Source organism: Cucurbita moschata, unplaced genomic scaffold (genome assembly GCF_002738365.1).
Source record: "Cucurbita moschata cultivar Rifu unplaced genomic scaffold, Cmos_1.0 Cmo_Scf00003, whole genome shotgun sequence".
In the NCBI taxonomy this organism is placed as follows: domain Eukaryota; kingdom Viridiplantae; phylum Streptophyta; class Magnoliopsida; order Cucurbitales; family Cucurbitaceae; genus Cucurbita; species Cucurbita moschata.
Window position 1 is genome coordinate 6,965,049 of NW_019268519.1, and position 13,053 is coordinate 6,978,101.

General features: G+C 36.3%; 1 protein-coding gene across 1 annotated transcript in view; it reads right to left on the reverse strand.

Moving 5' to 3' along the window:
• Positions 1-11,946: 11,946 nt before the first annotated feature.
• Positions 11,947-13,053, reverse strand: part of LOC111439459 (probable ubiquitin conjugation factor E4) — a 7,413-nt gene continuing 6,306 nt past the window's right edge. The window contains exons 14-16 of the mRNA XM_023077132.1: positions 12,697-12,861; positions 12,401-12,490; positions 11,947-12,315 (exon numbers count right to left, since the gene is read on the reverse strand). Coding sequence (XP_022932900.1) covers positions 12,133-12,315; positions 12,401-12,490; positions 12,697-12,861 — 438 coding nt within the window. The 3' untranslated portion in view covers positions 11,947-12,132. The remainder of the gene's footprint in view (positions 12,316-12,400; positions 12,491-12,696; positions 12,862-13,053) is intronic.

Here is a 13,053-nt window from a genome sequence, read left to right on the forward strand (position 1 = left end):
AAAAAAAAAAAAAAAAAAAAAAAAAAAAAAAAAAAAAAAAAAAAAATCAAAAGCTTATGTAATTGTAATTACATATGATCAAAATTTTAGTTTATACTATGAAGAGAAAAATTACATACGTGCGAGTCACATTGAGACTTTCCTTTCACAGTGAGTTGAGAGGTCGTGGTAATTTTACCTTTTAGCGTCACTATTAGATATAGTTAACGCATCTCCTCTGCTAATAGAACTAACACGACCATCTTCACTCTGCAATGCACAAAATAAATTTTTAATAAACTCATCGAGTGGAACAAGATAACGATAATAAATTGATGCAAACATTTTCTTGAAGTTACCACTAGACCAACTTATGATCTATTTTCATACATCCTAGAAGTAGAAGTAGAGTATTGGAATATAAAACTCTATAAACAATAATTAAGGACTCTTACGCATTTCTCATTAAACAATACTAGCAGCACATACACGACACGAAGTTGATAGAACAAGTATCAAAATAATTTGTTGTGAGATTATAGTGGTTGATTTTGACAACATACTAGTTTAATTAGATCCAAAGGAGGAACAGCTAGACATGTGCATTGCGCAATCCTAGTAGGAATCTAAATAAGTCAACTCAAGTAGAGAACATATAAATAGAAGTTAATGCATTTTCTCAACGACATGGGGGGTGGCAATCTAACGGGGGCAACCTGCAAGAATTTGTTCCATCCATCTCCTTTTAGAAATACTTTAACATGACTTGAGCAGGTTTGTTGACTAGGCTCAGTTTTTGTGGGATTTTAGAAACTCTTCTGTGATGTGTTTGGCTTTTAGTTTGACATTCATAGAAGTTCAGGAAGATAATCAAGGAGTTCCTTCTCCATCCACCTCCTTATCTGGAAGATTCTTGTGAAATATAACAGCCCAAGCCCACCGCTGACAGATATTGTCCTCTTTGGGTTTCTAGCAGATATTGTCCTCTTTGTTTTTAAAACGTGTTTGCTAGGGAGAGGTTTCCACACCCTTACAAAGAATACTTCGCTCTCCTCTCCAACCAACGTGGGATGAAAAGTAGGAGTTTGTCCGTACGGTTTGTGGGGTAAGAGAAATAGTAGAACTTTTAGATATTGTTCACTGGGCAGCTAAAATCTGAAATTGTTAAGCAATAAGCCAAGTTAAGAAAGCCTGTAACAGGAAGAAGACTACAAAGGGAAGCCATTAGAAAGAAAAGAAATGCTGCAGGCCCCACTAAGAGACAAAATAAACAAAGCCAACTAAAGTGCACCCAAAGAAGGTGAAGGTTCAAGAACTACGTTTGCCTCCATTGTGCCGCGCACTGCTTCAGTAAAATCTCCTACTTATTCTTTGTGTAGCTGCAACACTTTCCTTTAGAAACAAAGTGGAGCTTTGTCCCTTAGTCTTGTTTCTATTTCGTAATTCTCTTAACCAAAAAGTAAAAATGAATAAACAAATGAAGATGGCAAGACTGCAGAGGGATATTCAAAATAGCCACCTTCGATAATGATGTGAAGTTTCAATTCCATTTTTGGAGGACATGGAAAGTTAAAAATATGGATTCAATTGTAGTACAAGCCACCAACAGACAGATGCAGACTGAAAACGCTTATTACAGTCTAGAGAATATGATAAGATGCTTTTGTGGATCTAAGCCTTTGAAACGAGATTCATGCCATTGGAGTTGATACTTCTTTTAATCAAATGTAGAACAAGACTTGAGTATATCTTGTTTCTAGATTCAACATGTCAAACTTTCATGCAAGACAATTGATTTAATCACACTTTGCCTCAATCCATAGACGTTAGCTAAAAGGCAACAGACAATTGATTTATGGTATGTCTTTCATTCTGGTGTAGTCATTATTTTTCTTGTAATTTTGTGAGTGTATGACTCCCCGCCACTTTTGATATCTACGTCTACCAAAGGAAATTTCCTCAAAATGTAGGAGGATATGACTAGCTGCCGAATCTTCCTACCCTATTTATATGCTATTAATGGTCCCTTATTGCTTGCTAGCTTATAACATTTGCTCTCTAAAATTGCTTCAAAACGTTTTTCAGAACCTTCTCTAACCCCGTTTCTAAAATCATTTGCTCTCTAAGTCATAGGCTATTTGTGCCACCAGCTACCCTAGTTTTAGTTGGCTGACTTACTCAAAGGTGAAAGTAAGTGTTACACAACCGCTTTGTGAGTCCCAAAAGAGTGCGATTGTGACAATTGGAACAGAACTACGTCAATTCCTATAGTGAAATTAGTAAACATGTCGACAACTAAGCAGTTGGGCAAGTCTCATGTCAACTAATTGGTCGAGATCAAAGAGCAGATGTTCTATCTACAGGAAGTCCCTAACAATAATTGGTTTTTGGATTCTCATCTAGATGAGATTTCCACCAAAACCGACAAAATTAACGCAGTAGCTGGCCGCCTAGATGAGATGCCCATGTTCAAGGTTGAGACCTTAAAAGACAAAATCATACAGTTGATTGCTTCGGGCGTGGGGATAGGTCGATAGGCTCTGTTATCCACATGGACAAGCGTGTCAAAGGTTTAGAAACTCTCAAACCCTAGTAGGGGGGTACAATCCAGTTTAACAAACTAAAGGTTCTAGAGCCTAAGTCCTTCAGTGGGATTCAAGATGCCAAGAATCTAGCATTCTATCTTTGATCTTGAATAGTAGTTTTAAACCATAAATACTACGGCAGAGGAAGCAAATGTTACGTTAGCAATAATGCATCTAGCTGACGATGCGAAGTTGTGGTGGAGATCCAAGTATGTGAATATTCAAGACAGTTGATGACAACATACACTTGGGAGAGATAAAAGTAAAAACTTGATTCACAATTCTTCCCTGAGAATGTCAAGACATTAACAAGACGAAAATTTAGGGAATTGAAATACATCAGAAATATCCGAGACTACGTCAAGCAGTTTTCTAAGTTGATGGAAGATAACTATGATTTGTGTGAAAAAAAAACAAAATTTTGCCGAAGGGCTGGTGATAGACTTGGAACTAGAGGAGGAGACTATAAACCCTTTCAACAAAGAGGTCGAAATTAAGCTGAGACTGCACAACCAAAATAATTACAATTGGGCCCTCGTCCTTCTCCATACATAAGGGGGCCCATCGAGTATCTAAGTGCTCAAATAGAGCGGCCCTCCAAGTCTTCCAAGCAACATTTAAAACGACTTCAAAAGTCAAATCTAAAACGGCAAAATTTGAAGTACCATCAACCGGAATCATCGACAACCCCCACATGGGGCCCCTGAAGTTCTTATCTGTTCTTCAGAGAAAATTGGAGGGAGATGAAAGAGTTAGTGGACGGGGTCTTATGTATGTTGAGACCTGAGTTAACCACAGATCAACCAAGAGCACTATGGTCGACTCTAAAACCATTCACAACTTCGTGACAGAGACCGAAGCAAAGTTCTTGAACATACTCTGGCACAGTGATACAAGGAAGACGAAGGTCGTCAATTTGGTAACCCTACCCAATTTGGGAATTGCAAAGAGAATTACAATCAAGATGGCGACTTGGAATGGACATGATGATTTTGTGATTGTCAAGATGTACGATTTCAGCATCATGTTAAGGAAGGAGTTCCTATTCAAACACAAAGACATCCCCATACCCCTAGCAAAATGCTTAGTGATGGGATCCAACCCCACCATCTTTTAAACTAGTGTCAAACATTCAAAAGGGGTGAAGATGATATCAACGCTAACAATTGAAATGAGGCCCCACCCACGACGAACCCACTAGTAGACTAGTTCTTATAAAGATCCAAGGGCTGCTAGAAAAACACCAAGGTGTAATTCTAGAAAGGCTAACACTAAAGTTTTATCGCCACATAGAGGGTTGGATCATGAAACTGAGTTACTATCGGAGACGAGACTGCATGCCAAAAATATGTACCGTAGGGCTCCACCCAAATTAGCAAACTTTGAAAATAGCTAGACAACTTGTTGAATGTCAAGTTTATTAGGCCCACAAAGGCTCATGTCATTGACCATCCATATGCTGGAAAGAGTCTCCAAGACTACAATTTCACCAAAGCGTAGAGACGAACCTCTAAAGTAGCTCATGATTACTTAGAGAAAACATCTAGGCGGATGAAGAAATGGGTGGATCTGAAACACAAGCCACTGGAATTCCAAGTCAGAGACAAAAGTTCTGATCAAGTTAAGACCAAAATAGTTTCGATCTAGAAGCAACAAGGATCAGTGACTAGTGTGAAAATATGAAGAACTAGCCGAAGTCATTTAGAAGGTCAGGAAGGCATCATACAGGACTCAATTTCCTTCATGGATAAAGATTCACCCAGTTATCCATGTAAGTAACTTGAAACTCTACCATTCTAATTTAGAGAACAACGACCACAACGAGGTGACACGACCTCCCCTCGCAATGAAGAATAATGTCAAAAAAAAGTAGAAGAGATCCTAGCTAAGAGAATAGGACGAATAGGCAAGCCAAAAAGAGATGTGCAAAAGTTCCTTGTATAGTGAAGGGACTCCTTTATGCAATAGAGAATGCATTGAAGACCTAAAGTCAGTCGCTATTCACATTGATGAGTTTGAGTAGATTCAGTTAACAAGGACATCATCCAATTAAGTGGGAGAGAATGTCCCAGTCATGCATGCCTAAGGCATATTACCCATGGTTGCATGCCCATTCCAAATCCTTTTACCTTGCTTTTATTATATGTCTTTCATTCTAATGTAGTAATTTATTTTTCTTGTAATTTTGTGAGTGTATTACTCTTCGCCACTTTTGATATCTCCACTTGCCAAATGCAATTTACCTCAAAATGTAATGGATACAACTAGTCGTCAAATCTCCCTACCCAGGTTACATGCTATCAATGTTATTGATGTTGTGGCTTATTGCTTGCTAGCTTATAAAATTTGCGTTCAAAATGTTTTCCAAAACTTTCTCTAACACCATTTTTCAAGAATGTGGTGGAGGTTAAATCAGGCCTATTGTGCCACCGGCAACCTAAGTTTCAGTTGGTTGGCTGACTTGAGGACAAGAGTAAGTGTCGCACAGTCGCTTCGTGAGTCGCAAAGAGTGCGATTGTGACACCAAGCTCCTTCCCTAAATCTCTAGAATCATTGAACACCATATTCCTTTACAGCCATATATATTCCACACAAAAAAAACATATTAATTGGTAGTTCCCTTAATGAAAGTACAACTTAACATATCTCTGGTCAACTTGACATTTATTGCAGATGATCTATATGTCTTCTACCCACTATAAACCTTTTTGTGGTTTGTTTAAACGGGAGATGAATTTAATCATATTTAAGGGGACTGAAATGCATAGGATGCTATCATTGTGCTTTAATATTTTATACTGTTTTGGTGTACATTGTGGTCCTTAGTAGTTAACTGGTTAGCCTGACCTGGAAGTTATTAGAGACCTAGTCTAGTCAAAGGTAGAGTTAATGGCAACTGAGAACCTTGCACTACTTCTTAACAGCCTAACTCTCGAAGGAACCCGCTGTTACAAGCTTTAAGCTATTCATTCCATCCAATCAAGTTCCCAAGGTAGATCAGAATTAAGTCAGATTTATTAAGAATTTGACATCTTTGAGAACATTAAAAGAACATCCAAAGTATAATTATGTGCAATTTGGATATCACAACCTTCTTTGTTAGACCATGAGCTGACATTATTTCATAAAACTTGCGCATGAGCATTTCTTCTTCTACCTGCAAATATTAGAATTGCAATTACAAGCACTAGTAATAGAACCAACAACCTTCCAGTAGTAACCCAAAATTCCAGGAGTTCTCTCAAAAAGCAAAGTTTCATCTCAAGAGCAAATATAACAGGCTAATACAACAAGACAACATTAAGTTGATTTTGAATTTTTAACTGCATTAATATCTTTTGAAAGTAGACTGAAATATTGTTTGGCAACCTCCCTCCCAGTCTTTCTCTATTGATAGTAAGTTATCATAAAAAAAAATATCCAAAACGATGAAATCCTATAGTACTAAAAAATCTAAAATAGCACTGTACTCTTAGTTACTTCAAAGGACTATATTCTGCAATCAGAACATAAGCCAGAGCCCTAGAGGCTTAAGAACTTAAAATGAAAGCCAAATAAAATAAAATAAAAAATCTCTAACTGAATCAGATATCCACGGTTGCCAATCAGGTTAATACATAAAGACAGGCGTATAGAATCATATATGTAGTAATATGTCAGATTTTTTTCTAAATTCTTCTAGAAGGTAAAAACTTAGAAAGGTGGACAATACAGCTCAAACACTTTCACTCAGAAGAACTCAGATAAAAACAATATGAAATGGATAATGCAAGTTCATCAAACAGATCAGAAAATCAAGAGCAAAAGAAAAGAAACCTGAAGTTTATGTAATTCATGGGACATTAATCTATAAGCATCCATAAGAAGCTCATCCTGCTTGTCCAAATGCCTGCACAACAAATTTAGAAGTTAATGACCAGTATCCCTATCCAAAGATACTAAAGGAATTTCAATACTGAATTCGTTGAAAAGAACTTACTTCAAAATCTCTCCCGTGTGTTTGGGATCCATTCCAAGAGCTTTAGACTTCACCACGTTCCAAAACTAAGATTTCCATTTTTAAAAAAAGCACCCTAAATCAGTGATATTATAAATGTTTGGAGAAAACTTAATGGGGCTTATAAATTTAGATTGGTTGGATTGGATAAGTTTCAAGAAATATGATCCAGCAAGAAAACATCAAGCAATTTGAGCTAACAGATTCCCGTTCGAGACATCCCCAATTAAAAACTGAATTCTTCAAAATATATACATCTTCAACAATAATTTTACTGATACAAAAGAACCCTAGAAATAAAGGAAAAAACAAGTACTCGAAATTACTTTCAAAACCAAAATTGCTGTCCTACATTCAGATAGATGAGAACAAGGAATAGAGTATTAACAATTGCTTCTAATTACAATTAAGAAGTCGTTATTTCATTCACATAATCAATCATTAACTGACGGAAATTGGAATAAATAAGGATCTTGAACATGAAAGGGCGAGATAGGCTACACTCAATTATCTCCTCTATCAATTGGTTAATGGTTAAGTGAAAGAGAATGAGAAGGCGGAAGCACAAAGCGTTAAGAACAAAAATAAACTCAGTACTGTCGCCTGTCAACAGGTTTGCTTCTCAAATATCTCAGCAGGCGACGGCGACGGCGACGGAGACGGTGACGGCAAGAATGAGAGCAACGACAGAGGAGCAAAGAAAGGGAGAGGTGAGATCACAGGTGGGGTGAGAGAAGAGGATGGGCCCTCAGTTTCCGTCTTCAATTTCCTTAAATTCTCTATTTATTTTTATTAGATTATTCTAAATTTGAGAAATATATATATATATATATATATATATATATATATATATATATTTTCCCTCTATATACAGTTTCTATTTTTTAATATAATTCCTATAAAATAAAATAATATAATTTTTAAAAATTCAAATTTAATAATTTTATTTATTTATTAAGTATTAATACATACATCAAAACTAGCTTGAGATAAGACGAGAATTAGGGCAGGGTAAGGATGTAGCCGAGAATGTAATCTTCGTCTGTGGGCCAGAAAAAATTTATTTATATTCTCTCTCTTATTCCTTATTTAAATAGGAAATTCATATTCCGTTCAAGACAAGTACTTAATCCAATTTAATATTATTAGGATATCTCTAGTTTCATCCTAAATCCCACTTTTTGTAACGGGAATGTATATTATTGGTAAATATATAAACTAGAAAGAGAGTCGTACATCCTATTCAGCTCGAAAACATGTCTTGTCACAACTAGGTAAGTAGCTCGAAAACATGTCTTGTCACGACTAGGTATATAGCTCGAAAACATGTCTTGTCACGACTAGGTATGTAGTTTGAACTTGTAAAGTAAAACATAAAGGGTTATAAGTCTCGAATGAACACTATGCATGATATTGGTTTACATAACAAAGATTTAAAAAAAAGATGTCATCCTAAAGCATTGAAGTGTGAAAGTTACAACATTTGTACATGAAGATGAGGCCAATAAGGGTCATGGAAGCAACATATTGGCCTTTGAAAGATTTATAGATGATGCCCTAGAGAGCGAGACGTTCAAACCCAGCAAACCATTACCAATTAGAAGTTTCGGTTACTATGATATTAAATGAAATAAGTTCCACATACCACGAAGAGTGAGCTATGGGAATCATGGCTGCAATGGTTCTAGATAGAGTCTATATTCATTTATAAGGACTACTAGGTGCACAACAGGCGCATTATGAGATATGGAATGAAGGACATTTCTGGTGGAGGATCGTTCAATAGACGATAGATTTAACTATGAACCTCAAATGAGAGATCCAAACTTAGTAACAGCACATGGTTATCAGGATTATATGACCGTGCATAAAGTCTTCCATAGGATTCGATATGCATGCTCACTAAGTTAAGGCTACGGAATCGACATAGGCAACTAGTGAAGCTTTGAAATGAGGATAACAATAAAAAGCTTGAGCTAAGGCCGACATTATCATTGTCCGAAGAAAGGATGGACCCGACGTCGTAATGATACCTACCCTCATTAGGAACCAAGTTTCACACACACATATGCGTATGGATTATTAGTAAAGCATGCACAAATAGTGATAGAACCTCCCGAAACCAGGATTAAAGTATCTATCTGGGTGGTAGCAATACTAGTGGCTACAAATAGGTTAAGACTAGCAACTGACGTAGTCATGTCGCAAGAGATATAAGGGATTATTGAAGCTGTCAGGTGCCTAATATGGTTGATATGAACCAAGGCATCAATCATGCAAGATAAAATTTAAGGAAGATGTGAAGAAAATGTTGTTCAAATTATCACAATATGTTGTAGTTCATGCCACATTAAAGAAGAATCAGAGTTCATTTGTTCTTGGATGGTTACAAATTTTGGGTGGATGACAATATAGAGTTATGGTGTTTCTTAATATATTTTAAGCTTTTATTTACTTTAAGATTACATTTACATAGTGACTAATTGTGGTCATAAAATATGAAAGTTTGTGCTTCCTTAGTGACTAATTATGGTCATAAAATATGAAAGTTTGTGCTTCCTTCCAGCCAATGGTTAAGTTTCTTTGCAATTCTATGTAGTTTAGATGGTATGTTTAGAATCATTCAAGTCTGACATGATTGAACTTGCTTGTGAAGTGATTCGAATTTCAAAGAAGTGTTCTTGCCTTGAGATATTTGATCAACAAGATAATTCAAGTCTTACATTTACTTGGGTAACATCAAATTGATTTGGGAGTTTCAACATTCGTGAACTAGGGGTTTGCATATCCAGGCGCGTATGAGGGTTCTTAGATTCAACTGGCTAGAGTTTTCTTATCGATAGTTTCTGAATCTTGATCAGAATCCTAGGCACTGAGCATTATACTTACATGTAAAGGAAACATCTTAGAGCTTAAAGAAAAGCTAGCCACCACATTAATACCTATAGAGTTCTCTAGGATCCCGTATAGAAACTCTAGGGTTGAGGTTCTTAGATGTTACAGTGATGATATGTCACTATCGAGGAGGCCTGCATAGCCTAGATGAACACCATGAGACTCATTAAAGAATTAACGACTCCCGAGAAGCTTGAAAAAAGCTCAAATGAGTAACAGTTATCACATGAGCAATGGGACAAAGTTTTATGACATGATATAGGCCCGATTTGGCCACATGCGAAGGAACTATGGGGCTAACTTCAGTGAAACAACAAGGACAACCAAGACCATGATAAGGTCAGGTTACCATTCGTTGAGGATTAGGACATATCAAAGATTGCACATAATGGCATTACCATTATGTCATTCGGTCTTAATAATGCTCCTACAATGTTTATGGAACTGATGAATCGAGTGTTCAAGAATTTTCTCAATTTATTCGTCATTGTCTTCATTGACGAAATAATAATGTACTCCAAGATGGAGGAGGATCATGAGGATCACTTAAGGAGAGTCTTATTCATGTTCATACCAGCTATATGTCAAGTTCTCAAAGTTTGAGTTTTGACTTCAAGAGGTGGCTTTTCTAGGACATGCTGTATTGATTAAAGCGATCATAGTAGACCCTACCAAAATAGGGGCGGTCTTGAAATGTTTAAAATCAACCTCAATCACTAAAGTGAAGTTTTCTGGGATTAGCAGACTACTATAAAAGATTTGTTCAAAACTTCTCCAGAATTCAACTAACAAGGCTATCTCTTTCTAATGGACAACAACATGTGAGCAAAATTAAGAGCTTGTAGACAAGCTAGTGATTGCACCATAACTCACAACGGCAGATGGATCAGGTAATCTCATAATGAACAACAATACCTAAAAAAAAAAGCTCGGGTTGCATGTTGATATAGAAAGGCAAAGTGATTTCCTATGGCTCCCGACAACGTAAGAAATATGAATGCAACTATCCTGCCCTTGACCAAGAGTTGGCAGCTATGGTGTTTCACATTTAAGATATGACAATATTACTTGTATGGAAAGAAGATACATGTATTCACCAACCGCAAGAATCTCGAGTGTTTGTTTACATAGAAAGAGTTGAACATGAGGCAAATGAGGTGAGTGGAGTTGGTGAAGAACTATAATAATGCAATCCTCTGTCACCCAGGTAAAGTTAACGTTATGGCCGTTGCAAAATGAGATTCATATAGCTAGGATTTAGATCATGGTTAAGAGTGTCACTACACAACTAGCTTAGTTAACCGTCCAACTCACACTTTGAAAGTGTACCACAGTTACTCCGATATGTACCTCAGCATGATCTAGCAATAATAGGAGATTGATAGGCCTAGGAGGTTTAAAGTCTAATCAAATGATGGTTTGTTGTAGCAAGATCCTTTACGTATACCACAAGATGAAGATATTTTGAAGAAGATCATGACTAAAGCCCATGATATATCTTGTAGTTTCATCTTGGAAGTACGAAGATGTATCAAGAATTGAAGACTTGCTACTTGTTACCAGGAAAGAAGGAAATATGTAAGACAAATAAAAAAAAAAAACACAAAAGCCTAAACTCGAGACCAAAGAGAAGGAAAGGAGATTGGGTCGAAGTCCAATCCATCTTATCAAACTCAACAATGAGACAAGGCTCGGCCCCAGCAAGAGGTTAAGGCCATGTTCAACCTTCTAATAAGGCATGCACCATACTTCCTTAACTGATGGTATCGATGTTTGGTTTGATTCAGTTCACTTTTAACCTAATTCATATAGAAAACGTGAAATACCGTAATGGTTTTTCATATAAGTTCAACCTAGGTATGGTAACCTATTTGTATACCTAAAAACTAGATACACCCAAATTTTCATAGGTACTTGAGCATCAAAGCTACTGTGATAAGCTCCGATGTAACGACATTCTTCCCTCTTCATACCTGTTGATGTCATGTCACATACGCATTTTCTCAATCTAAATTTTGGCAACAACATAGACAGAGTACAAAGTAACAATGAAAATTATAATGGCTCTAGTTACTTTGATGCTCATCTACGTTGTTCTTAGATCCAAACTCATATTTATATTATCATTAGCAGTCACAAGTCTTGAGAAATTGACAACTCCGACTTTATACAAATAAATTCAAACGTTCATCAGTAACAATGGACTAGGAGACACGTTTATAACATCGATATAGGTTGATAATATTGAAGCAATTTAACCATTAGAACGGTCCATTAGTATCGATGTTATATTACTCATTTCTTGATGTTAGAAAGCTAAGATGAACTATCATCATTATTGCATCTATTTACATCTATTATACATATAGCTCTGCGCATATAATCTGTTGAGATCACCTTTTAACCTCATATTTAGTTGCTAAAGAACATGTTGTTCATATTAAGTTTCAGAATTCCTTTATGTTCATTGTTAGAGAAACTCAGCAGAAGAAGCCTGATAAGTTACAGATCTTTATTTTCAAATATTACAACCTATGAGGTCAGACAGCCTAGGCATTAAATAGTGTGCCCAAACAAAATAATCTTAATTGTCTTTACATTGTATCAAATATAAATATCTTAAGAAAATATTTCATTCCCAAACGAATAACATAATAACCTATTAACTTATCAATTTTAATCAATCAACATTTCTCCGCTTGTGGGTTGGATCGTCGCCTTGCTGCTCTGCATCGCAACCCCTCCGTCCGGTTGCCTCTTCAATTTTTTTGACATGATGAACTCTTTGATCCTTGCTTTCAGTTCTTCGTTTGGTATTAGCATGTCCGAAGTCAGATGAGATCGGTTGAACGGGTCGGTCTGCAAATCGTGTAGAGTTTAGCTGGGAAATCGAACACTTTGTTCTGATAGATAAATGTACTTGGAAGGGAAAAGCAAATCTTACGCTATCGCTAAGGAGATGTCTTTGAATGACGGGTCTGTCGACCGTGATCCTTGAAGAAGGTAAGATCACAGGATCCTTCATTAAAGTATACTGCATAACCGGTTTAAGACACAAACATAATATCAGTTTTCATTTGAAGCTTCAAATATGTCTAAGCAAAACCATTCCATTCTGAAGGCACAACTCAAAAACTTCTTATGCGCAGTGATCATGCATAATGAAATCAACAACTCAGCTACCTAAAGAGTAACTGAAACCCATCAATTTAAGCATACTATAAGTGGAGCGAAACGTACTTGGATCGGGTCAAGGAATTCATCCGGTATATCTCCTAGAGTAGCCTCAGCATCCATGGCCTCTGAAGCTGCATCCTTCGCCTTGTTACCAAGAGCAATAAATTCCTGTATTATCCTACCATCTTCTCCAATTCGTCTAAGTACAACTGCTGCAGCATTGAACAACTGGAGAACGCTCCAAAATTCAGGCAGAGAAAAGATGCCAATGAACATGTCCTCAATGATAAAATGCATTTCTTTTTTTAAAAAATAACTGTTGATAAATGCATTCGAGTTTTACTTATACTGGAGTTTTTTTTTTTTTTTTTTTTTTTTTTTTTTTTTTTTTTTTTTTTTTTTTTTTTTTTTTTTTTTTTT